A 27,355-nucleotide genomic window follows, 5' to 3' on the forward strand; every position below is an offset into this window, starting at 1 on the left:
AGACCCTTGTTTTTAACACACACAGCCATTTTTATGGTATTTTCCATATGCCCCTCCATTTCCAACTACTGCTATCTGCAGTTGCTGGCTCTCTCCAACAGCAGGAGTCAGGATTGTATGAAATACCATCCCTTGCCCTGGAAGACCTGTTCTGAGTACAGGAGAAAAAGGGACAATTCATCTGCTTGAGGCCAAGAGGCAAAGCACTACATCCTGGCTAGCAAACAAAATGAGTATTTAGCTTGACAAAGGAAGGAGCCAGAAGGTACCTTCTGCATGAGCACAAAGCCACATTCCTTGCTCATCTACTGACTGACAAGGAGACATGCTTAATCTGGTCAGCTGTCCAGCACAGCACGTACTGCTGGGCAGAAAGAATCCCTCTGTGGGCTGCAACAACACACCTCCCAGGTGTTGTTTGAAGCATCTGGAATGGTGTTTCACATGATGCTTTTGTCCTAGAAGCATCATTTCCATCTCAAGATCAAGCCAGCTCCAAGTAAATAGCATCCCTTCTGGTGTTTTCCTGCACACACAGATAAACAGTACGACCCCAGAAAAACTCAAGGGCTCTGATTTTAAGAACTGCCATTTCTTAATGCAAGGGAAGGAAATTAGTGTGAACCCTTCTAAAAGTAGCGTTCTAAGCCTTTAACTAAGGGCGAGATTCAACACAAGTACTTTATGTCTATCTAGACTGAAAATGCAATGGTATCAAGCTGGTTTTTAACCTAAACAGTAAATAAATACATATATTTGCTATAACTTTATAAACAAATAGTTCCATATATTTCAATATGAGTGATTTCACCTGAAAAAGCTAGTCACCCTGCAATCAGCTTTTATGGGAAGAAGATCCAAGTTCAAGTATGTGCCAGGACACACAACACACATACATGCATATATATAACTATATAAAAATGTCTGAAGAAAATAAGTTAAAAACATAATTTTTATTCAGTTATCCTTTTGACACCAAATGAAATGCCAAAAATCCAATAAATTTAATATCACGTTCTTAACCAAAGAAAAAAGCAACAGCTTACTACAGGACAAATTATAAATTATATGGCTTTATGCAGTGTGCCAGCTCCTGCAGGAATGTGTTAACAAAACACAATTATTACTTAAAACCCAAGTGAAAATAGGACAAGCTACCTCACACAGTACATTGGCAGCAGCTGATGCACTGTTAAGCTCACACTTTGGATTGTTTACAACTGACCTCTGCCCTTCTGGGTTTTTGTTTGTTTGTGGTTTTGCTTGTTTGGTTGGGTTTTTTCCTAAGGAGTCCCTCCTTCCCTCAAGGGATTTGTGGTTAAAGATGTTATCAGTACATGAATGGCTAAAATCAGCTGCTATTTTGATAATGGAAATTTGAGTTCTTATACAATGGTTCTTTTTAACTGCAGCATGTAGAATTAATATCTCTGAACACATTCATTTCTTACTGAAAATATAATTTTATTTTAAAGAAGTAACTTTTGATAAAACTGAAATCTTTAAAAAAAGCTATTTCACAAGCACTCCCAACAAGAGAGTAACTGTAAGATAATGAAGAAATTCTCAGTGTCTCTACAACCATAGATAATCATAGTGGTTTATGAAGAATTCTTAACTTACAGTAAAAATGATAAAATTTGTACTCACTGTGTGCTGTGATCTAAGTATGTTATTACTCTGTCTCCTTCTTCTTCCAAACGTTTACTAACATGGTGAAGATATTCTGGGACCTAACAAGACAAGAGAATGATCAGCTCAACTAGAAAGGTATGAAAGGCAGCTAATCTTGTTCCATGACAATTAAACTACATTTTCAAAGAGAACATGAATTGGAAAGAACTATTCCACCAGAACTTTGTTATGTACTACGTAATCTGTGTTTTTATTAATCAATGTTACTTCATATTAAATGTATTATAGTTGGTAATGTGACTTTACCTACAAGATTGTCACTGGGTTACTGCACAATTTTATCTATCAAGTTCCATGACAACCTGGGGTCTGCTTTCCCTGTTGATACAATACCATGGTCCATATCAAAACACTTGAATGAATACCTGTGTGCCGGTAAATTCCACTTGACATTAATACACCGTGGCACTATCAAAGTCCTCATGTAATCCCAGAGTTGATAAAACTAACATAAAAGTAATCATCTACCGCATGCACCTACCTCTCTTTCCTGCATTAATCTCTGGCCTTCTGCAGCATATAAACAATTTGTCTCTTCCAGAAACCTCTGTTCAAATGATTCCTTGTAAACCTGCTCAAGACATCAATTTAGTTACTTACATTAAGCTCACAGTAACAGCAGCATATTTTGTCAGGCATAAGAGGGCAAGTAAAATTTGAAGGATGTACACAGCTGTGAGAAATGTCAATGTAACATTACATGAATGAATTCTCTGTTTAACCCAGTGGTTTCAGAAAGACTGAGATCAGAAGTGACTTCCCGGAGCAGTAATGGTTTCAGTCATCACTACTTCAACGGTCTGAATTAAGAGGCTTCTGTTTAAGGAACACAGCCCAACACCGGTGCCCGACATCACAGCACAGCAATGACATCCAATCCACACAAAATCTAAACCCCCACTGATATTTCTGTGGCAAAAACCCCCTTCCAACTAGCGAAACATTGGCACAAAACAGGTAATTCTTGTCAGTAAAATATTAATATGCTCAGTAACATCTTCAGGTTTCAAGGTCTGCCAGGTTTCTCTCAGTGGCCCAGGAAAACATGAATTATATAAAATAAGGTCTGTAAAAAAGGGCACCAGTAACAATCAGAGACATTAAAAAGCTTCTGCATAATGACTAACATTTTATTATAGAAAGGAAGTAAGTCAAAAAGGACAACTACATAAAGAAAAATGTGGTAACAGTCTGAAGAACTAGGGATTAATATGTAAACAGAGGTTAAGTGAAAAGAAAACGAGAATTCCTTGAGTGTGGTGGAAGAACAGAAGAAAATATTTCTTCCAAAACATATAACAGAGCTGTAAAACTCATTCCATTCTGACCACCTTTTGTCTCTTAAGAACTCCTAGCTGAAGGTTCCCTGCTCAATGCAGGGGAGTTGGAACGAGATGATCTTTAATGCCCCTTCCAACCCAAACCATTCTATTATTCTACTACTTTCAAAAGCTTACGGTTTTTTCAATGGCTTCTCTCTGGAACAGACTAATTTTTCTGGGATGATAGAGGAAGCTACAGATTAAAGACAAGAGGATTAACATGAAAGGTAGAAAAACAGGTAAGCTGCCTAACCAGAAAGGATGTTCAAATGTAGTTGGCCTCTTCAAACTTTTTCAAACCTTCAGCCAGTTTTGCAATGCTGTATTGCCACTTTGAAATGGAGCACCCTCAGAAGGTTTTAGGAATGAAGGATATCTCCAAAGTTTCACTGTCCATCACGCAAAGCTGAAACTTTAACTCAAGGACAAACTGTATGGAAGCCAGAAGCACAGTATTCGTGACTCTCCTTGGTTATTTACTATCTCTGCTCGTGGAAAGTTCCAGTAAGTTGCAGCATGACAATCTACCTGAAAACCTTGGCCTTAACATGGCATCCCTAAGCCATGCACTTCTAAGAAGTTGCCAGTAGAGTGATGTTTTCGTGATACAGACCCAAGATCTGGACTCTAAAAAGTGACACCTTTTTACAGTGACTGAGAGAGATTTCTGTTCCTACATTTAACTGCCACTAGGATGAGACAATGAGAGATTCAGACAGACAAAATACTGCACATACTAGACCTGTACATCTATTAAGATCTGAGGCCATTACCTCTGCTAAGCAAAACAGGCAAAGAGGTCTCATTTAAAAACTGTACAAGACTGCACATGGAGTAAAGAATAGGCAATCATACCAACGTAATAGCTGGATTTTACACACATTTACCAGATGAACAAAATAATTTCTCTACAAAACACAATATGGGCAGTGCACACTGTGTTTCTAAACAAAGCTGTTACTAGTGAATTTGGCTGTACTCACCTGCAGGTCCGAGAGCATGCTCAACAAACTGCGCAGCAAACTTCTGTCCACAGCTTCACCATTTCGTTCTCGTTCGATCAGCAGGAGAATTCCATCAATGGTCTTGGTCTGAACTTGCTTGTCACTAATGATATGGTTCCTAAACAACTCTAGCCCCATATCCCTATGTGAATATTGAAAATTAGTCCCACTGAAAAATCATACATAGGTTTAAAATACATACAGTGTATGTATATTATACAGAAAAAGATTAATGGTGTTTATACTCTTACTGACACTGTCCTCTATCAAAACTGTAACAAGAATTATCCTAAAAATACAAGATCACATGCTACCACAAGCATACATTTCAGCAGAGAACTCTTATCAGCCTGTCCAACTTTCACGTAACAGACTATATTCTCTGCTTATTAAAAAAATAAATACGATCATATACCTTAACCTAAGATTCCCTGGATCAGACATTCTACAAGTGACTTGTAAGTTTTGTTCAAAAGTATGATTTCTTTGTATCTTTATGATCTTACCACCTCTATCAGATTCTTGATTCATTCTATGATGATGAGGAATGGTGCCTCTATACCATGAAGCAGCTAATTGTGAAATATGAACAATCTTAGATAACACTTGTTACCTCCGATTTCTTCGCATGCATCAGGATTTCAATAAAATTTTCCCAGTGGGAGAAAAATAAGACAAAGTATGAACAGACCTCATCAACAAGGTTTAGTAAAAGGAAGCCTAACACAAAGAGTTGGAGGAAAGCTGCTGAAGCTGGGAGCAAAAGATATCCACTGGACAAGCAAGAGGCTGGAGAAAGATGCCAGGCTCTTCAGACAGCCTGAGGAACTCACAGGAGCACAGCTGCCAGCCAGCCAGGGAAAAGACATGCTCTTACTTCCGTACTTTATCTACTTTTTTTTGTGGGGGGTGGGTGGGGGCAGCACTTTAGATAAAGTAGTAACAATACCAGAAAGTTTTGGCAAATCTTGGATTTGTTTGCTCAGGCAATGATGTAAAATGCCCCTCAGGAGGGATGCTTTGAAGCAGAATGCCCAAAGATGGGGGCTGAAAGTACAAAAGCATCAAGTGACTGGATCTGGAAAGAATCTGCACCTCATCACTGTATCTGACTCAATTAAAAAAACAGAGCAGGAAGCTGAATGTTGAAAATTGTCAAAACCAGGAGCACCTACAATAATGCTGGGCTATTGCTAAGGTAGGAGGCAGCAGTCAAGAGGAGGTTCCCACAGACCCAGCCTCACCCAGGCTCTGACAACTACAGCTAAACATATGCCTCAATTTTTAAGCTCATGTTCACAGACCTTCTTCTTTTACCCCCACTTGACAGTGAATATCCCTGGGGAAGGAGGACATGACACATGCATATGCTGACACATGCATTTCCATAAACTGACACATAACTTTAGGGATCTATTATATAGCTCAAATATAATATGAAAAATTTATTTACAATCTTTGCAAATGTAATAGCACATCAACACTCTAAATATTATAGGAATACTTACATGGATACCTACCATATAGAAGGAAGCACTGAATTCTGAAGCACATATGTACGATCCAAAAATAAGAAAATGCTCCTGATCATGATCTGAAATATATAAAGACAGTATTTTTCTCTTCACCACCATGTGATATTTTAAATTATAAAAACTTCTGAAAAACTACATCACAGCCACACACCTCATTTACTGATGTAGGTATTTTAAACTTCTATGGTGACTTGAATAGCCACAGGTATGCAATTTATTGAAGATAATACTATTACTTGGTGGTATTCCCAAGTACATCCAAGACTGTTTTCAAATTCATAACCATTCACTAACTTGTTTTGCTAGCCTGTTAGTTTTATACCACTGATATACATAAGCTATTCAAACAGTACCTCCAATACAGTCAGTAAACACCCTGAAATAGCATGCTGCCATGCTTTTTGCTTTAAAATAAAAACAAAACAAAAGTTTAAGCTGAGACAGTAATAAGCTGAGCGACAGATTTTTTCAGAATAAAAGCTGCCAAAATTTGTAAGAAAAATAGATACATTAAATCAAACAGTACAAAGAGGGTATAAAAGTATATTATCTCTTTTTTAAATTAAAAAAGTGGGAGAGGAGGAGGTGGTTTTATAGCTTACTAGACTTTTACATTCAAAATCCATTTTTAACTTTCCTCATAAGAAGGCTGCCCAACTCCCAGTTTAGCATTAGTGTAACTTCGGATGTCAGTAACTCACCCCCGGGCCAGATAAGAGATTTCTATGCCCAGCTGTCCACCTACTCCTTCCCTAAAAGATTTCATTGCCTCTGAAGCAATTATCAGGCTGACATAGCTTCTGGCCATGCATACTAAAGTTAAACAGCAGTAAAGTTGATTTCTTTTTTCCTTAAACAGCACAAGCGCTAACCCAGCACATGGGCAAGAAAGTCACTTGCTACAGGTTGTTACTTTAAGGAAAAAAAAGAAAAAGAATGCTTAGAAGTAATTAAAGCAAACAGCGTTCACAGCAAAAGCCCTTTTATGAAAACACAGGTTCAGGCTAACTACATTTTCAAGGCAGTATCTTCAACTCTGTTTTCATCATACTGCAGAATTCAAATAATCTCCCTAACACCTTCTGTTTTTAATTCAGATAAAAATCACATACCTCTGCCCAAACCTCACAGGAAAGGAAAGAACAGTGGATTCAAGGAACTAAAATAGAAATTCAACCATATGGGGCATATGAAGTCAAAGCTAAGTGACAATACAATAAAAACTCACTGTACAATGTTAGTCTGGAATTATAATGATGCCTTCTTAAAGGCACAGTTTTCATAGAGTATTTCAGAGGGGACCTTTTTCTGTAACATAAATCATTGTGGAGGTAGAAGACAAAAAGGCAGATAGAAAGCAAGTTTCAGTTATCCTTTCTTTATAGTCAGGCTAATCATCTTTTTCAGCTCTATAGTCAGGCTAATCATCTTTGCTTCGAAATAAAAAGTCACAAGTTAACCCAGTTCTGGAGCTATCTCAAAACTAAGACTTGCCAATTACTTAAAATTACAAACAGCAAACAACTTCACCATTTCTCAGTTAGTTTTTCTTTCTACCTAAAGAAAAAAGGTGTCAATGTACTTCTGAGTGATGTTCAAACCATTTATGAGCCTATGAAAGTCAGTTAACAGAACCTATATTTCAACAACAAAAGTTCCCTCAGCCAGCAAAGGGGAAAGTGAAAAGCAGTGTTACACTTGGAGGAGGAGATGCAGTGCAGTCCCAAGTTAAAACTATGACAAACTCATTTCAGCCAGATTTCACACCTCAAGGATATATACTCTGAACAAACATTCAACTTACCATTTGTCTGCAATGATCTTGCCAGCATTTATTTATCTTCTTTAAAAATAAAAGACTATCCAGAGAATCTGTACAGCACCCATTAAGGAAAACTAGTTTGCCAGTATCTTTAGAGGCCAGATTCTGGCGATGATCTTTGCCAGCCATTAGGCAAAGCTGGTCCATGGATATTCCTATGCTACTGTGCCTGCCAGGGATAAACCGTTAATTGCAGAGCTGCCCAGAACAGTGGCTGGCAGCTCTCCAAAAGGCCTCCCTGTGTTTTCAAGGAATAACACTCACAGCTCTTCAGTAATACCATCTAGTGGCTGTACTGGGTAACCTTGATACGGATTTTAACAAGAAATCCCACCAGCATCAAATACTTTGTCACCAACTGTGGTGAGAGGGATGGAGAGGTTATTTTGTTTATTTAATAAGTTCACACTGTGCACAACAGGAGTGACCTTAATCTCTTAAAAGCAGTTACAGTTCTAAATAATCCTCAACAAATCCAAATACCACTCTTTTCATATGTATCTCCAGGTCACCCTAAGTAATTACAGAGTTTTCTTCATTACACAGGAGATCCAACTGTTATTTACAAATAGTAGAACTCTCATGTGTCTCGCAAGTCCATCTAAAAGAGGCTTTACCTTCCTCTCCTGCATATTATCATTTCCAACTCATTCTGGCCAAATCTGATTAATCTGATCTCATGTCCTTGGGATACAAGGTGCTACACCTGTAAAACAGTAAATTTTCAACTCTCCAATCCACCATCACCCTGCCAAGAAGGTAAGGTGAAAGCAAAGTTTGAAGACATTCGTTTTAAAACATTTTTTCATAACATCTCCTAAAGTCTGAAAAAGCTGGAATGCAAAAGATGGTTTTACACTGCTTTAAAGAAGACTGCAATATTTGGTTCTCAAATACCGAGTATGTTAAAGACTATGGTACTAATGTGCTATGTAGAAGCCAGATACCATAAGTGGGACTCAAAAAAACCCAACAAACCACCTACAAAAAACAAAACCAAAACCACGCAGCCCAAAACCACATTGGTGCTATGTACCATTAAAAACCCCACATTATTCTGAGTGTAGGCACCTACATGGGGAATGCAGTGAACCAAGAAACGGTCACAATCCAAAGCACATTGAAAGCATTCACCTGGAAAGGACATTCATTCTGGGCCCTGGCCCCTTGTCCCTTTCTGCTTTATCCTAACATTTTCTGCTAAAAAATCCATAGAGAGCTGGGAAACAACGTCAGCAATACATATACAATATTACAGCAATGCCAGTGCTGTAATACCTGTTCAATATGGCACTCTCCATCCATTATCTGCTGGTTAGAGCATTTTCCAAGAATATGGGGACAGCAAGGTGGACACAGACTATTCATCTGCTGTTCCAGCAAGTGCAACCCCATGGCTATTACACAAAAGACACCTATGATATAAAGCCCCTTCTCAGCATGCAAAGCTTGACTGGATTCAGGAAACAAGGCTGGCTACAGCCAGGTGTCCACAGAAGATCAACAGGCACTTCTGTGACCCATTCAGTCAGAAGAAAAGTCCAGCGATGTAACTTCAGTAAACCATGGGGAAATTCACCATAAAACTTCATCCTTCTAGGTGTCCTAAGACAGCCAAATGATCTCCTGAACTCAGAGCTCTGTTTCAAGAACCTCCCAAGGTCCACATAAGATATATGAAGGCTTGTTGAATGCCTCTGTAATATATATGATACATCACTGTTGACAAGTAGTTATTTTAGGTGAAACAGGTGCACTGTCTGAAAATTCTTTTAATGTTGCCAAGCACTGTGATGGGTTTTTTCAAGCTATTGCTGCCATAAGCATCACAACTACTCACCTGCCACAGAAATTCATACCTGCTGAGAAACCTCATAGTGCTATTGACATTTTCTAGATTCAGTGTAAAATTTGCATCCCTATTAAAATAATAAATAAATGCTTATTAGCAAGCTACACATCAATGCACAAAAATTATTCACCCAGATGACTAAAGTTGTCTATCACTGATTTAAAAATATGTAAACAAAGAACCTCTTTAACACACTGACAATTACTGGTGCAATTTTTGCAAAGTCTTGTTTTAATTAAAAAATGATTTTAACTAACCATTCTAACCACTTCTGTGCATGACAAAAGGATATTCTCTAAACTGAAGGATTTGTGCTTTCACGTGTTCTTCACAGACTTGTCGCAGCTGTTTGTACAGTGTAGCAGAGACTTTGTAGGAACAGAGATTTTCAACAGCCTAAAAATCAAAAATGGATTATGAATGAGACAAAAAAACCCTTAAATTTTTGTGTCTGCATAATTAAGACTGACCAAAAAACCCAACATGATATGTTCAAGCTATGCACAAAACCAAAACATCAAAACAAAGTTATGTAGAAAAATTAAGACTTCAAGTGTCCTTTTCTGCATTTGGTCTCCTCTTATTCTGCTAGATTTTGTGTCACAAACAAGATCCACCATCACAATCTGGATCATATTTCAGATGTGCTGTTAAACACTACCAGAATTCTGCCTTCTTCAACACTGCCCAGCAGTAGAACTCCTCCAGAAGGTCCATTTTGTGCATCCTTCAGTATGCACACAAGTGCTTTTTTGGGGCAGGAACACAATCATACCAAATATTTTAATTTCTTAATAACTTTAAGGCAGACATTTAAACCAGCCTGTCTGGATGGTAAATGAGTACAGCTACTTTCCTGTCTTTTTATCAACTTTCTTCTTCCCAAATATTTCCAGACTCACACACTTGTGGTAAGGTACATAAACTGAGGGGAAAAAATAATTAAGAAAAACCCCAAACAATAACAAAACCCCCAAACACCAATCCCACATTAACCATTAAATAAAGACTTGAACTGATTTATTTGGAGCTCATAGGATTTAGTTAAGTATTTATCCTTAGTTAACTAAGGAGGCCAATTCTGCCCCAAACCAAAAGTTCTGGTGGTCACTACATTAATATCAATTGCCCTTGCATTATGAGGCAATACTGCACAGAACACCAAGGATTTAAAGCACTATGTCACCTGCTCAACTAAAACTGACCCAAGAATGTTTTCACCTGCTCCAGAGGATTCTAACCTACCTAATCTAATTTTATTTAAATGCACATAAAAACAGTCTCCACAATTTTGATATGACATTAAAGCAGGCAAACAAACAAACAAACTTGTAACAGTGCCTACAATATGTTTTCCATCTGTTGTTAAGGTAAGTAAAATGGTAACTTGCAATAAACAGTATTCAGACAAACAGAGTCTGCAGATAGTGTTATAGCCACTCCCATCCCACCAGACAAATATAAGGCTAGTCAGGACTCTCAGTTTTTTCCTTCACTGCTCTACTGTCTTCCCTTTGCTACTACACTGTCCTGTTCTATGTCCTACAGAAGGGCAGTGCTGCCCCACTTCACGTTATTTAGGACCTCACTGCAAAGGTAATTTTCTTTTTCCATTATTTTTATCACTCACTCCTCATTCGGTAATTCTTTGTACTGCCCCACTTTCTCTATCCCATCAAGTATAAGCTACTTCTATCAAAATCTCTGCAATCTACCACCAATCCCAGACATCATTTCTATTTTAGTCGCAAAAAATTGGCTGCCACCCTCCCATTGCTCACTGACTACATTTCTGCCAAGCACCTCATGCCTGATTCCACGCTGCCTCTAATGCCTGGAAAGGAGTATCCTTCAGGCTTCCTCATCACTGTTCTTCAGTTTCTTCTCAGCCACTGTGCCAAATTAAATAAATAAATCAGAAGGTTCAACTGTAGGCTGGTACACCAGCCCATTGAGTACACTGAACTCCAGCAGGCCTCTCACTTCCTCCCACAATGTCAGATAAAGACTCAAAAAAACGCAAAACCAAAAAAAAAAAAAAAACCAAAACCAAAACAAACAAACAAAAAACCCAAAACAAACAAACAAAAAAACCCACCAAAACAAAACAAACACCCCCCCCCAAAAACCAAACCAAACCACCAAAAAGGCCTAATAACAAGAATTGATGCACCCAGAGATATTTTCCCCTGTGGATGACTCGGTGCTCACCAACAGGCAATTAAAATGATCTGTAAATACAGATCAGGTTTCCAGCAGATGCTGAACCTCATCTTTTATTCCTCTGGCAGGAGAGTAAGTACCTGTCTATGCACAGGCACACTGAGCACCATCACCCACTGTGCAGAAATCTTCCTGATTTGCTGTGTTACAGATTATTTGACCAGCCTTGCACAGTTCTTACAAATAAGCAGGCAAAGAGAAAGGGCAAGAAGAACAGGTCTCCCTTCACAGTTTATCTGAAAACCCTCCTCTTCTGCCAAAGCTCAAGCATGTACCCTAGTGATTTCATAGCCATATTACTATAATATCATTTCTGAGCCTCTGAAAACAAATTAGGTAACACTCAAAGCATCTGTGGGCTGGTTTGTTTCTTTTTTTACTAGACATGGAAAAGCAGGGGTTTTAAAATGCTGAATATACAACAGTAAAATGCATTATGTCAGTCAAACTGCAAATCCGCAAGTGTATTAATAGATAAATAAATTGCAGTCTAGTATTCTATTTAAAGGGAATAATCAGATTTAGTCAATATAATTTACATAATCAGTCATTTTAGACCCATATATTATATACCCTAACTAAAGAGACAAGTATAGTCAGTTCTGAAATCCATCCTGATTTACTTGAACAAGGACTAAGTACAGACTACTGGCCTTCTTCTCTCTCAGTCTCCCCTTTGCACCTTAACTAAACATTTAGAAAATTTTAGGTGTGCATAATAATGGTGTCAGTCCTGGTCTGGCAAGGACATCAATCTGCAGATCAAACACCTACAACCACAGAAAACTTATGTTATGCAGCACAATTTAGCACATCAGTAATTTTTTATAACTTGACCACGCTAGAAAGCTGCTACTTCAGTTAAATACCTCAAAGCACATTCATCTAAAATAACATAGAACTAAACCACGTATGTTGGAAAAAGTAGAGAGAAATGGTTCAGGAGTCCATCTCTCTTTTACCCTCACTAGCCCCTGCTCCAGGAGTCCAGGTGTTACCTACTCAACCAAGACTCCTGTTTAATTCCTGAAAGGTACAGAAGTGTAATACTATAATCTAATAATATCAAGTATTTCAACATTCGTATTTACAAGAGACCATATCCTGTACAAAAATCATCACAAAATATATAACTTCATAACCCTGTTAGAGTAACAGCCTGCTTTCAGCATGTTGAGTAGGCAGAGTATTGAAGATACTAGGACTTAGCTCTCAGCCCTGCCCAGGAATAGCTTTCTGTGCCTCCCAACATACACTGCTTTTTCATGGGCCCAAACCCCTGTAGCTCTCCGAGGAACTGATATACAGAAACTGACTGCAAGCAGACTAGGTAGCGAAGTACTCAGTGAACTTTTAACAAATCAAAATACATTTATGTTGAATGTGTGCCAAAGCAGTTTACTTGGGGGGAAAAAAACCCAACAACCCGCAAAAAACAACAACAAAAAAAACAAAACAAACAAACAAAAAACCAAAACAAAAAACCACCACCTTACCTGGTAGAGCTCTTCAAGGTTGTATTTAATAGAAATGCTACTCTGTATTGCTCCCACCGCTTCATGAAGTTTCTGCCAGGTGTCCTGAGTATAATTATCTGGTAATTTGGGTCTTTCTGTTAAGTAAGACACAGGTAGTTTAAAAACAGCCACCCGACGGGAGCCTGCAGCAATGTCTCTCTCCCTGCTGCTCCATCAAGTTCTGCCAAGCCACTCTGCTCTTGGCCACGTAACTCTGGCACTCTCGGAGGGTCACTAATTCCACCCGAGCCTCTGCACGACCCGCTTCACCCCCTGGCCGCTGTGTTTGACGCCCGTGTTACTTTTAGCGAGGCAACCACCCTCGCTGGCTTTAATCAGCGTTGACACTAAGGTGGCTTTCTGCCCGCTCCCTACGGCCGCTGCCCCCGCGCACGGAGCCCCACGCGTGTCCCCAGGAGCCCTTACACGGGCACGGTGCCGGCAGCGTTATCAGCGCCGCGGCAGCCGCCCCCCGCCCCGATACGGCGGGTGACAGCGGCGGGGCCCGGCCGCGGGCAAGGGGCGGGGAGCGGCCGGGCCGCAATAAACAAAGATCGGGCCGAGCGCACCTGCCAGGACAGAGGGCCCGGCCTGCCCCGTACCCACCTCTGAAGTTCTTGATCACGAGTTTCTTGGAGGAGGCGGTCGCGCCTCCTCCTCCTCCTGTGGAGCGGGTGGCGGTGGCGGCCAGCGAGGCGGGCTTGGTTAGCCCGTTCGTGTGTCCCACCAAGGCCGACAAGTGCGGCTTCTTCTGCGGCTCGTCCGCCATCTCCGCCCCGGGCGCCGTGTCCGGCCGGGGCAACGCGCTGGGCTGGGCCGGGGCCGGCTGATCTCCGCCTCCGCTCCCCTCCTCCTCCTCCGCCACCACCCAGCCGCCCTCCCCCACCGCCCGCGGGCGGCTGCCAAGTGCGGCCGGGGCGGGAGGCACCGATAGCCTCCCGGCCGCCTCCGCCCGCCCCGGGTGCGGGTCCCGGTTCGAGTCCGTTCCCGAGTCCGGGCGGCGCTCGGCGCGCTCCAGCCCCGCTCACAAGATGGCTCCCGGGCGGGGGCAGCCTCCCGCGGGCGGCAGCAGCCCCTCGGGTGTCCCCCGCTTCCCCCGGCTCTGTTCGCAGGTACCCGCCGAGGGGCGGGCGGAACGAAAGCCAAGGAGCAGCCGCGCTTCCCGCCCACAACCAGCCCGAGAGGCCGCCCGCGCCCTGCTCACCGGGACCCCGCAAACCCAACCGAGCCCAGCCTGCACGAGCATGGAGCGTGTCCCCGTCTCACACATTTCCCTGGCGTTAGCGCCTTCAGGAGTCAACCCGCTCGGGAGTTCAATGCTCAATTCAACTCTTTCCACCCAAGTTCATCGAGACCCCTCTCCAGCGCTCCACACGCGCAGCGCAGCTAGCGAGGAGGGAGGGGAGGCGAGCCTCCAGCGCTCTCCCCGTGAAGTAGCTGGGGTATCCCGCCACTGGGCTCCTGCCACGTGGAGGCCACCACCCGCCTCCTGTAGAAGCCGAGGGTAAAAGGGATGACAGGAACCACAACAGCCCCACAGCCCGCCTCCTGTAGAAGCCGAGGGTACAAGAGATAACAAGAACCCCCACAGCCCGCCTCCCAGGAATGCGCGGCCGGCGCCAGCGCACGCGGTTTACCGGTGACGCGCGCCCTCCGCCCCGCCCACCGCTCACTCCCATTGGCTGTCCGAACGAAGCCACGCCCCAGAGCCGCGGTGGGCGGGGCAGCGGCAGTTGGGGGCTGTCACGTGACTCTCGGGGCCGTTCCCGCCGCCCTCGGACGCGCCGGGATCCGGAAACGCGGAGGGAGCGCTGGGAGTTCGGGGCTCGCAGGGTGGCAGCGGTGTGGGGCTGCCGCCTCAGCTCCCCACCCTTTAATGGCGCACATCACCATAAATCAGTACTTGCAGCAGGTAAGCAGGATTTTCTATTATTTTTTTTAATTAGCCTGTGGGCCCTGTTTGAGTATGCGGGTGTGTTTTTCTTTGCTGTAAATATGCTGCCTTGTCTGAGAAATAAATCAACGTAGGATGAGTGATGTGGTGGGGAAACAAATTTCTTCAGTGTGCCTGAAACACATACCGTCTGAGTGCCAAGGATGTACACCTGGAATGCCTGAGAAGCGTGGAGGTTTCTGAGGTAATTTGTTTGTAAGAACGGCCACGGAGGGTTGTGTGTGCGTCCAGGAACAAGGGCAGCTCAGCTATTCGAGGAATACAGGGATCCGAGGTGCACAGGAGTGCGGACACGCACTTCTGACATGGAGGATGGAGAGGATGCAGAGGCAGGAGCGGAGCCGCAGGGATTCCAGCTGGACGGAGCTAGCAGTGACAAGCTTTTTGTGTGTCCTCTCTGGATGGTTCCTCCTGGACCATCGTATTCTCATCACTGTTACCATCTTACTTCATCTGGCACTAGTTATGTCACAAAGAGACAGTAACTGTTTGGGTTTTAGTCTCCAAAAATGGAGCCTCTGAGATCTCCCAGGACAGTGGTCTGCTCTGAAAAGTCCACATCTTGTTCGGTTGACACTGCATTGAACGTTCAGTATGAAAAACTGTCTAGCAAACATAAAATTATCTCTTCTTTGTCCTAAAATAAAAGCTGGACACAAATTTCTGGAAGAGTTTAAACAGTTGATAGTCCCTCTTTTGTTGCTGTTTTAGCAATATCTATGGGGTTTTTTTCCTATTTGGTGTGATCTTTCCATACATCAAAAAGATTTTTTTTTTCATATTGGGACAATAAGTATAAACATAACAATAAACATAAAATATAACAAAGCACAAGCAATGGGAAAGGAACTCTTAAGAAGTAATACCTAAAACTACTTCCATAACAGAAGAAACTTCCACCTTGATGTCACAATAACCTGTCCAAGCAGGTAGTTTTTTACAAGGAGTTACTTTAGCAGGAGCAAAATTAAACCATTCTTCCACAATATAACAGTTACAGTCTTTAGCAGGTTTCAGAAGTATTCAATAGAGTATCAGTCTAATATCAGACGTTGCCTTTAGAATAATATCTGCAAGTTAAATCTGCCTGTCTTCATTTTAAAGCATTTCTCAAAGATTGCACCTTTGCATCCATGTTTGATGCCTATAAGTACAACTGGAATTTTAAAGAACTTAACCAAATCTGGCTCTCAACTGCTGTTTTACCGTGCTAAACCCATGTACATACGTATGCTTGCATCCTACAACTAAGGAAAAAACCACAATGGTGTTCTTTCTACTTTCTCCCTGAGACCTTTTTGACCAACAGGTCTATTGGAAATACAAAATTATTTATTCAGTTTTAAGCCTTTAAAAACTTGATTTGATATTAGAGTGTATGAACAGTGGTAACTAGGTTGTGGGGTCTGTAGTTGTGTAAATGTGTTGCATGCCTGTTACTGGATTTTATTCTGCAATGTCACTGTTCACTTTGGTAGGTGCAAGAAGCCATTGAGACCAGAGATGGTACGTTTTGTGCAGAATTAGTATCATTTAAACATCCACATGTTGCAAACCCAAGGCTACAGGTGAGGATCTGTTTTTTGACCTTTTGATTTACTTTCCGTTTTCCTGGCTCTGTATGTGGGTCCCTTTCCATTGGAGAGAAACCTCAGAAATCTGTGTCACAGGCTGAGGTAGGATCCCCTTGTAGGTTTGCTTCCCTTTTTTACTTACAAGGATACTATATATATAATTTTTGTTTTCTGCTTGGCTCTTTGTGTTCCACTTTGAATTGTTTTCTGGATAGATACAGTTCTGAATGTCTTTTCTGACCAGGTCTGCATTAGTTATTAGCATAGCAGTGGAAAGCACTATAGGGAAAAAAGCAGTGGGTAGTAAAAGGGCCTGGTGTTTATGTGTTTTGGATGCTTTTATCTGAAATTGGCCCTGTTCAGGTTCTGGAGACAGAGTGCACACTAGCAAGTCATTACTCTGGATAAGACTGTTAGTGAAATTTAAAATTTTGGTGGATACATACTAGATGATGTCCAGAGGTCCCTTCCAACCCTAGCAAATCTGTGAGAACTACCATGACAAAATGTGTATATGATGTTCTGTTTCTGATGCACTGGATGTTCCTTTGATGCTTTGTTGGTTTATTCTGCACTTAGCTTCCATCTCCAGAGGAGAAGTGTCAGCAGGTTTTGGAATCGCCATATGATGAAATGTTTGCAGCTCACTTAAGGTAAAGATGGGCCCGGAATGTAAAGTCTGTTGTGAGGTGTACAGCAGGGATGGGGAAGGATAGCCTTAAGTTTACTTGCCTATTTTAAAGGGCTTACACCTGAAAATTTGATATTTATTACGCTTATAAATAATGCTGGAATTGCAGGAAATAAAGACTGTCTTTCTACTCTCCACATAAAGTTTGCTCTATGTACGTGGCTCTATGTGCCATTGGCCATACACCATCAGTGTATGGCCATTGGCACAGCTTTGGTGTCAGTGCTTTTTCCCTAGCTCTGCCTACTGGCTGCACAAGAATTTAGACTGAAATAAGGAAAATAAGTATTTTTAACAGGGAATTTTAATCATAGAAGTGCTCTTAAGAGAGCTTAGTATCTAAATAATTCTGTGAGGCTTTTGCGTAATAATTTTCTGCATCTAGTCTCTTTCAAGAGTCTTGCATTTTTTAAATTTAATCTTGGTGACAGTTTCAATAAGCATTAGCTTATATAAAAAATACCTATTCATCTCTAGGATCTGTTTTCTATAATTACCAAGCTTAGTGATCTGTTAAAATACTTGAGCCAGTTTTTTAGCAATACTTCTAGTCATATTTCTTTGTGCCCAAGGTAAACTGTAAAACTTCATGCCTGGTAGGACACACAAAAAAAAAAGTAATTTAAGTGTATTTTCTGATGCACTAATGCACCTTTTCTTTGACAGGTGTACTTATGCTGTTGCGAACCATGACTTTGTAGAAGCATACAAATGCCAAACAGTTATTGTCCAATATCCTTTTCCATAAATCTTGCATATCATTTTCAGATTAACTTCTTGTAGATTAACTTCTCTATATGCTTTTTAAAAATCTAATAGAATGTGGTCTGCTTCCCAATACACTTTAATTGTCCACAATGTGGACAATGGTTGTTTAGGTTTCTAAGCAAGGAAATCCAGATTCGTTCTTCTTCCAGCTTTCTGTGGGGCTAAAAAGGAATTTTTTAATTGGCTCTAAAATAGAATATTAATTTCTCCCAGACTATAGGATATTCTCAAATCAATATACCTTGCAGTTTGTACTTGGCTAGAGGGGAGGATAATGATAAAGAAGTTTCTATCATCTCTGGCCCATGTTTCTCACTGCTGCTGCCACTCAAAGGAGTGCATGGCTGTGCTCACATTCTTCCATACTGCAGCTCAGCTCCTCGATTTCTTGATGGTGTTTCGATTTCTAGTCTTTCATGACGTTCTACATGGTACCACTGAACAGCTGTTCCTCAAATCTGTGCTTCATTTCATGGCATTCTAAATTTTCCTAAATATAATACATCTTTCCTGCGAGCATTTCAGGCACATAAAGAAGAAAATTGGTAAGTACATGGTAGAAAGCTGCTAGAAAATAGACTCATCTTTTCCTAGTATAATACCATTGTAGTCAAACTAAAATTATACCTATAGTTCTATTTATCCCCAGTGATGCTAAAATTAAGCCTGATTGGCTTTGTTGCCTGGTTGGGTTTTCATGTCCAAAGTGTGAGAACTAAACATCTGAGCTTAATTATGTACAATGGTCCATATGTAACTACATGACAGATTTTTTTCAAAGAGAAGTGGAATTTTATTAAAGCCACAGTAAAAAAGACTTTGGAAATAATTATTGTAGTGTAGGATTTCTGAAATGCTGAGATCTTGAAGAACTGTCCATTTAAGAAGTGCATCTTTATTAATTTAAAGGTTAATATATACTTTCTAATTGTATGACCAGTATAATTGTATAACCAAAAAAAGAAAAAAAAAATTGCTTGTTTCTCATGTCTTACTTACTGCTTGGTTTGCACCTCGTGAGTATACTATGATTTTCTCTTCCAGGGCTTTACCTATTATGTATTCTGTAGCCCTTGATCTTCGCATTTTTGCTAATAATGTAAGTAGATCTGATGAACAACCTCATTACTTTTATCTGTTCGGTATTTCCACAATAGAAATATTTTATAAAGTTTATTACACAGTCTAATTTTGCTCAGTTCTCTTTGACTTGTTGTTTAGGATTTCGTTGACACACTAAATTCATCCAGTCCTATTGAGAAACGAGGTTGCTTGGTCTGTCCACCTATTTGCAGATGGAACTAGAGGGGTTCTGAGGACCTGAATGCAACTCCCAGTGGTTGCTTAGAACTTATGAAGGGACAAATATTTCCTTTATTGAGTAGCATGTGGTGTAAGTCATTATTTCCCTGTTATCCCTGGGATTTGTTGGAAATTGGAGGTATCAGAGACAACCAAGCTGATCTAACAATTCACCAGATCTGAAGAGAGAACTTTCTGCTCCCCTCTTCCAGACACGTGCACCATTTCTGATGCTCCTTGGAGCCCTTGCTGAGCCCATACAACTGCTGACATGCAAATAATCCCCAAATTCACATTATTTTTCTCAGGCTAGTGAATTGAAATAGCTTGTATAGGGATCTATTGAGAACTTCTAGGCCAAGGTAAGTGGCAGAGTTGTGGTTTTGTTCCTAGTCACTTCACCCGAAGATTGAAGCTAGAGTTCAAGTGAGGTTAAGGTTTGACAATATCCAGTATTTTCAGTGTTCATCTCCTCATCGCTCGCTTGTGCACACTTGTGCACAAAACCACACATGTGGAATGCTTTAACAAGGGAGTATTTTTTGTATGTGTGACTGCTCTGCAAGAAGTCTCAGTTTGAATGAGGGAAATCCATATCTCTCAGATGCATGAGAAAGGGAAGTGTTGAATCAGTCGTGCTGGAAGTGTTTGGACTCTGTCTTCTAACCTTAGTCTATTCAGAGCATTTGGTTTCAGAGAAGACTTACGCAGCAGGATGCTTTTCCATTTCTTTTATTTATGTTTCAGCTAGTGAGAATGCAAACACTATAATAAAACTTTTTAGAAAGCATGTAATAAATATCTACTTGCTATATTTTTTTTCTGTTAAAGTTTTGCATTACTCAGTATGTCAATCTTGCCCATATGTTAACAACTAAATTTTTTTTTCTTCTTGCTGCTGTAACATATGCTTTATCTTTCTTCTGGAAGTCTCAGGTCCCAGCAGTGTGTGTTAGTACTGGAAACTGTTGAATATGGTTTAGAAATAAAACCTAGTCTTTGTGTTTGTGGAGAGAAACTGAGTTATAAATTCTGAGACTCAAACTCCATAATTTTTTCTAGGCTCTTGGTCTTTGTACACTTGAGTTGAAGTGTTACTGTTCCAATTCAGGTGTTAAATCTGAATTTAGATTTCTGAGACCTGCATTAAGCTGAGTGACGCTAAAGGTAATAGTGATCGTTGCTATTTCCAAGGACTGTCCTTCTCTACGTTGGGCTTGGTACACGTCCAGGAGCCTCTCCAAGTGTTTTCTTTTGCTCTGTGAGCTTGACTGCCTTCTAGATTTGGGAGATAGCAGCCATGACAGTTCTCTTGCTATAATACTTTATAAAATGCTGTATTAAAGAACTAAACTTGGCAGCCCAGTGAACCATGATGTAGAATTGCATATTGTTTCTTGCTGTGTAATGCTAGGCAGATCAACAGCTTGTGAAGAAAGGGAAAAGCAAAGTTGGTGACATGTTGGAAAAAGCAGCAGAACTGCTGATGGGCTGCTTTCGAGTCTGTGCCAGTGACACGTAAGTGAAAGACCCTCTGTTTATCCTGCACTTGTAAATTACTAAGAACTTAATGAACTTTAGATTTTCCCACTTACTTAGACCATATATGGGTCTTAGAATGAACACTTTTGAGGCTTGTTTCTCATTTATAGTCTGTTCTCTCTTGACTATTGACTACAGAGGAAGAGCTCTCACTTCAGGTTTAGCATTCCTAGCAGGTATTGTTGGGAGGGACTGATTATCAGGAAAGATGATTCATGCTTCTGTGCCCTGTTAGTTGTGAAGTTTGCGCCATTAGAATTAATTGAATGGAAAAAAGGTGACTGGTTTCCAGTGTTAGCAATTTTAACACTTCTGAAGTGGAAAAAATGCTTTTTTTCGGGTCTTTCTTTCACCTCAAGTACTATAAGCCACTGCTGGGCTTGGATATGTTATCTGCAGGCTGGAGTGAGGACCCTGATGCAGATGAATAATATTCTGCATGACATCTTTTCATTGTGTTGAGAAAATATATAGCAGAGCTACACCTATGTTTACCCTAAAAATGCTATGGAGTGAATATCTATGGAATGAATTTACTATGAGGACAAAGTCATTATTTTCTTAAAATGTTCACTACTAGCAGGTTTTTTCTTTTTTCTTACGACAGTCGAGCAGGCATCGAAGACTCGAAAAAGTGGGGCATGTTGTTTCTTGTGAATCAGCTGTTTAAAATTTATTTTAAGGTAGGGTTCAAGTCTGGTGAGCTATGTTTTGTACTTCATATTCTAAGTCAAACCCACCCTGTTTTTACATGATAGCAGCTATCTACACTCTGATTCAAATGCTATTTTTTTTAACAGATCAACAAGCTCCATCTCTGTAAGCCCTTAATTAGAGCAATTGACAGCTCAAATCTGAAGGATGAGTATAGTATGGCTCAGAGAGTTACATACAAATACTATGTTGGACGCAAGGCCATGTTTGACAGTGACTTTAAACAAGGTACTGTGTGCTAATAACACACATTTAAGGTTTTGCTGCTTGGCATGAAATCTTGCTGAGATTGCGTGTGTATGTGTGTGACTCAAAATTGCATTGATCAAAGGAAAAGTCATCCTGAAAGGTCCAAGGCTAACAGGCTGACTCGAAACAGAAATGAGATTGCATGACACTTCTAATTGTAATGTATGCCCAGCTTTTAAGTATTTGTGTTAGTGAAGTTTCCTGCAGTCCTATGCATCACTTGTGTGCATTACAAAATGTGTGAGCATCCAAAAGAATAGGTTTTTTAAAGTTTCACAGAGGAGCCTTTGACTCTTCAGGTTGCTGCGTGCCACGTAGGAGATCTTCAGCAAACTAGTGTGGAATTAGTTTCTTGGTCCATTGATTTTGGAAGATGTACAAACTGCATTTCCTAGATTTCTAACAGATTTCAGTAGCAGAAATGCTTCTAGAGCTAAGGCCTACAGCTTCATCACTAAGTGAAACCCCTGACCAACATCTATCCTGGAGCTGGCTCTGTTACTCCAAGCAGTGTGTTCTGCTTGTCAGGTTTATCATTTTTTCTCTGTCGGTGGAAGCTGCTGAGAGATTTTCATGCTGTTATGCCGTGTGGTTTTGCTGGCACGTTTCCGCAGCTCAGGAGATGTGTGCATTGCCTTCAGCTTTTATCTCTGGAAAAACCTAATTTGAATTTAAGAAATAGAGTGTATTATCAGCGCTTCTGGAGATTCTCTGCTTCTGTAACAGGAGCACAATAATATTACTGAAGTGAATTGAAAATTCCAATAATACTTGTAACTGTAATGTCTGGCATCAAGATCTAGACAAGTTTTCTTTGACTTCCTAAAGGAGAACTTACCTTTCTGGTAATACTTTGTATTTTGTGTGAATCTCCAATTTTTTTTTAGGTATTTTGAGTGGTGTGATTCTTTTTTATACTATTTCAAATGTTATGTGTTCAAGTTAAAGATGGACACTGAGCACAGAACTTGTGTTATAGCTTTAATCCATTATTGTGGTTGATTTGTATTACTCGTGTTTGCAGCTGAAGAGTATCTGTCGTTTGCCTTTGAGCATTGTCACCGATCAAGTCAGAAGAACAAAAGAATGATTTTGATCTACCTGCTGCCAGTAAAAATGTTGTTGGTGAGTAGATACTACTTTCCTAAATGAGGGGAGGGAGGTACACATGCAGATCTTAAAACTGATGCTCGGTGTTTTCTTGGTTTTCCCTTAGTGGAATTCAGAGGCTGTTTTACCCCTGTAAGAGCCAGCATGTGCACACCTTATTATGTGAGGCAGAAAGTGTTGAGTTGTCATTTACAGCAACATAGGAAAGGAGATGGGGAGAAATAACACAGCCAAACAAAAAAATCCCACCCCCAAACAAAACCAACCAATCCCTCCTTTCCCTCCTATCTTTCTCCTACCCCTCCTAAGGGTGCAGCCCGATCTTACTACTTTAATATAGTTGAATTCTTTGGAGAAGCACTCAACAGTGTAACTTCGTCTTTTAGCAGAGTGCCTCTCTGCTGATCAATTGCACACAAAAGCCAGGGGAGGTATGGATTCATTAGAATAAATTTGTTTGCTTCTTTCTCCTGGTGGAAGAAAGAGGGATCTGCAAACAGGTGGCTGAGGACTGTTGAAAAGGGTTTGCCACATCTACAGCCTGTATTTGGCTTTTTTGTTTGTACCTCGTACATTGTCCCGTTCGAGGCATGTCAGAGGGGTCGTGAGGCAGAGTATTTTGGGTTGGAAAATCAGTGAAGACTTGTTACTATTTGATAATTTCCTGTTTCTATTGAAAGAATTAAGCGCATCTGTTTTCTTGTTCCTGTCCTTCCCTGTGTGCTGTGCTAACATTTGTGTATCCCTGAATTAGTGGATTATGCTGAGTATGGATTCATTGTAACTGAGGGGACAGGAGCTAGATTTTAGAGTTTCCTGTTCTGGCCCTGTTACCCATGAGGAATGTTATCACCTATCTTTATTGAGCAGCCATTTTCTACCTTCCCCCTGACCTGTTTGTAACCTCCCTGCCTTTTCCATTCAGTGCTGCCTGTCTAACCCCTTGCTGTGTCAAGTGGGTAAAGGGGAAGTAGAGTGGGTATGGTAATTGGCTTCTGTTTTCCTTGTTTTATTGGTTGACTTTCTCAGGGGTTGTTTTCAGATCAGTCAGTGGTAGGGTTGATAAAGAAAAACTTATTTACAGTCTTCGTAAAAGCTTTGTCCCAGTCCTGACTGGGTGCCTTAAACTGGTGGGTCTGTTAGTGCCTAGAATTACTGTGGCTTTTCTAAAGCCGTTTTAGTGTACAAGAGGCATTAAAGAAACTACATAAAGGTCATTGTATTTACAGTTGCTTTTTTTTAAATCAGAGCCCAAACATTAACATTAACTTCAAGCTACTAAAAATAGCTTGTGTGTTAGTTTTTTTGTTCCTGACAGCTCTCAGTGAACCTGCAGCTCAGTTCTGCTCTCAGCTAATCCTTCATCCAGGAAAGAAGTTAGCAACAGCATAGCGTGATGTAACTAAATTTAAAGTCTGACCAAGTCAATGTGCACTCTGATCTTTGCTGTGCAGGGGATAAAAGACAAAGCTTCTTTTTGATTCTGTAGATGGTCCAGTCTTACCTAATCCAGCAATAAGAATTAATTTTGTTTCTTTAAATTTAACTTTTCTCTCCCTTTCTTGGGCAGTGGGGGGGCATGGTGGTGGTGTTTGTTTTTTGAGAGAATATTTTTATTTCTGCACGGAGGCATAAAGAAGAAAAAAATCTGTTACAGACTGAGATAGCACTTGACAGGGCTGAAGCACAGTTCGTATTCCCTTGGAAATGCTTGAGATTCCTGCAGTTTTTCTCTTTGTAGAGTAGATGATACAACCATGACATTAAAATTTAATTTGCCCAAGCCTCATATCACAGGATCTTGATTCTACAAGTTTGATAGTTGTTCCCTAACGTTAAGTATTAATCATCCCTAAATCATGATAAATCAGTAGTTATTGTGAGTTGTGCCATGAGGCGTTTGAGAGGGACAAGGGGGTTGTCTTACAAATACTTTTTATTCACTTCTTACTCTGTAGCAAAAAGAAAAATGGTTAAACTATCATCTTTTTCTCTTAAAATTTTCTTTATAACTTATTAAATTCTTTTTGAAATGCATTTGACTTTACTCTGGAAAACTTGGACACCATTTATTTTTCAGGGCCATATGCCAACAGTTCAGCTCTTAAAAAAGTATGACCTTATGCAGTTTGCTGAAGTAACGAAATCTGTGAGGTATGGTGCTTGTTTTTCTGCTTTGTGTTCAAAAAATATTAAGGAAAAGTGTTTCCTTGGGGTGCTTGAGGAAGGCAGGGGAGGCATATTCCTACCAAGTCGTAGTTTCTTTCTTCATTGGGTGAGACCTTCTCACTTTTTCATTTCTTTATCCTTGCAGTGAAGGAAATCTTCTCCTACTGAATGATGCTCTGACAAAGCATGAGACCTTCTTTATTCGATGTGGAATCTTTCTTATCCTTGAGAAGCTGAAAATCATCACATACAGGAATCTCTTCAAGAAAGTGTAAGCCTAACAAAAGCAACGTTTTTGCAAAAGCAGATTTAATATGGTTTCACCTGGGACTGGGGTAGAATTGTATATACTCCTTGGTTCTCTCTCAGAGAGCTGACTTCCTGTTAAGATGAATTTATTGTAGAAAGGCCATTTTTCTAAGAAAGAGCATTTTTAAGTGATTATTTCTCAGTAACACATTTTTCCTGTTGTTTCTTTCAGATATTTACTACTCAAAACTCATCAGCTATCTCTAGATGCTTTTCTGATTGCTCTGAAGTTCATGCAAGTAGATGATGTTGATATTGATGAAGTCCAGTGTATTTTAGCTAACCTTATATATTTGGTAAGTGCTTGTTGTCTGCTGCTTCCAGACTTCTGACAGTGAAAAGTATTAGATAGAGAATGACAGTTTATGACAAAAACCACATCAGTAATCCCAGGTTTTTTTGAGGGACTTGTGCTCAAAGTAAAATGTTTTAATTTGCCCTGAGGACTTCCTCTAGTTCGTGCCTTTTTTTGCAGGAATCAGTTAAATTCCATAATCACATTTTTATGTATGCAGAAACATTGATTTAAAAATACAAACCTTTCAAGTTACAGCAAAAAGATTTGTTCTGCATTTGAAGTAAGAGACTCTTGGTCTTCTCACATTAGAAAAAAATAGAGCCAAATTTCTTTGGTTCCGTTCCATGTTTTGTCTTTTGCTCTAAGTGAATCTCAACTGCTTATGAATGGATAAAAGCTTGAAATCTAAATATTTGTATTAAATCAGAAATTACTGTAGTGTCAGCAAGAAAATGAGTCATTCTGTTCTAAAAACTATTTGCTGTGGTCTAGGTCACTGGGAGACTTCTTTCAGTATTAAAACACTGTGTCTGAAAAGGAAGTACTGTCTTTCAGTTTATTAGATATGGAGTACAAATTGATTAAAATCCTCATTTTAAAGTGAACAAGAGTGAGTTTAGAAACACTTGTGTAGAGCTCTGTCTCTTCAAGGCAGTGTAAGCAGACCCATAGGGGGCCCTGGCAAGAGGCTCTGAGTCTCACAGCACTCTTAGTGCTGGCTCCAACTTCCTGCTTACTCTCCGAGGTGATCCACTTACATAAACTGGACCCTCCTGGATATTTGAGTGCAGTAGTGCAGTGGTGAGTGAACACACACAGCTTTGCTATGGTTAGCTTTTAGGTGTTTGCTTGGGTTGTAGGGGTTGTGTTTCCAGCTCTGAGTACTGACGCTGCCTTTTTCTCTTTCTGCCAGGGTCACATTAAAGGCTACATATCCCATCAGCATCAGAAGCTTGTGGTCAGCAAGCAGAACCCATTTCCTCCGCTCTCAACAGTGTGTTGTTGAGTACTGCGTCTTAGCCATGCAAGTACTCTCCAGATACTCAGCTTGCCCAGTGGAGCTGCTCCCAGTGACCCCAGGAACACTGTAAATGGCCTGGTTCATGTCCAGGACTGAAATGCCAGGAACTGTTTGTGGCTCCTTTCCCGGAATGGCCAAGGCTGCCTGGGTTACAAAGTGCATTGAAATGAAATGCTGACTTTTAAGTGGTAGTTTCCACAGGCTTTCTAGATCATTCAAAGTATTTAGTGAAGAAATAAAGCAAAGCATTCCAAATCCCTTCTATTATTAAAGCTATTAAAAAGCTTTTATAAAGTACTTCATGTTACTATTTCTGTGTTTATCCTTCAGGGAGAAGTATCAACCTTTTTTACTTGTGTTAATCCATTCTTCAGTGTGGAAGTAATGCTTTCTTACATGGTTTGAAACTTTAAGTCTCAGTAATTTTGTTGGTATTAAAATACTCTTCAAACTGTCTCTAAAAAATAAAAGTTTTACTGTGTCAGTAATACATACAGGATTGAGTAAATGTGGTAGGTGCCCACAAATGGCTTTGGGATTTTTTTAAATTCTGGTCATACTTCAATAATTTTTGTTATGATGAACAAAAACTCATGTAGCTAAATTATCCACACTCTGTTTTATTTTGCTTCTGGGGAAAACACTACCACTGGATCCAGTATTTTAAGTGTAACTACCCTGGGG

General features: G+C 40.4%; 2 protein-coding genes across 2 annotated transcripts in view; one reads left to right on the plus strand and one right to left on the minus strand.

Annotated features, from left to right (window-relative positions):
- The window catches only part of CUL4A (cullin 4A), a 34,812-nt gene extending 21,035 nt beyond the window's left edge, over nt 1-13,777 (minus strand). Inside the window, exons 1-8 of the mRNA XM_058419220.1 lie at nt 13,577-13,777; nt 12,950-13,065; nt 9,522-9,626; nt 7,361-7,429; nt 5,542-5,615; nt 4,001-4,163; nt 2,177-2,266; nt 1,651-1,733 (exon numbers count right to left, since the gene is read on the minus strand). Of these exons, the coding sequence (XP_058275203.1) occupies nt 1,651-1,733; nt 2,177-2,266; nt 4,001-4,163; nt 5,542-5,615; nt 7,361-7,429; nt 9,522-9,626; nt 12,950-13,065; nt 13,577-13,739 (863 nt within the window). The 5' untranslated portion in view covers nt 13,740-13,777. The remainder of the gene's footprint in view (nt 1-1,650; nt 1,734-2,176; nt 2,267-4,000; nt 4,164-5,541; nt 5,616-7,360; nt 7,430-9,521; nt 9,627-12,949; nt 13,066-13,576) is intronic.
- Nucleotides 13,778-14,732: 955 nt separating this feature from the next.
- On the plus strand, nt 14,733-27,125 carry PCID2 (PCI domain containing 2). Its single transcript, XM_040056569.2, has 14 exons — nt 14,733-14,882; nt 16,403-16,492; nt 17,078-17,151; nt 17,856-17,921; nt 18,461-18,502; nt 19,002-19,056; nt 20,674-20,777; nt 21,409-21,484; nt 21,602-21,743; nt 22,789-22,889; nt 24,955-25,028; nt 25,189-25,314; nt 25,525-25,648; nt 26,564-27,125. The coding sequence occupies exons 1-14, from the start codon at nt 14,847-14,849 to the stop codon at nt 26,654-26,656; spliced, it is 1,203 nt and encodes a 400-aa protein (XP_039912503.1). The 5' UTR covers nt 14,733-14,846; the 3' UTR covers nt 26,657-27,125.
- Nucleotides 27,126-27,355: the final 230 nt, after the last annotated feature.

This window comes from Hirundo rustica, chromosome 2 (assembly GCF_015227805.2).
Source record: "Hirundo rustica isolate bHirRus1 chromosome 2, bHirRus1.pri.v3, whole genome shotgun sequence".
Classification (NCBI taxonomy): domain Eukaryota; kingdom Metazoa; phylum Chordata; class Aves; order Passeriformes; family Hirundinidae; genus Hirundo; species Hirundo rustica.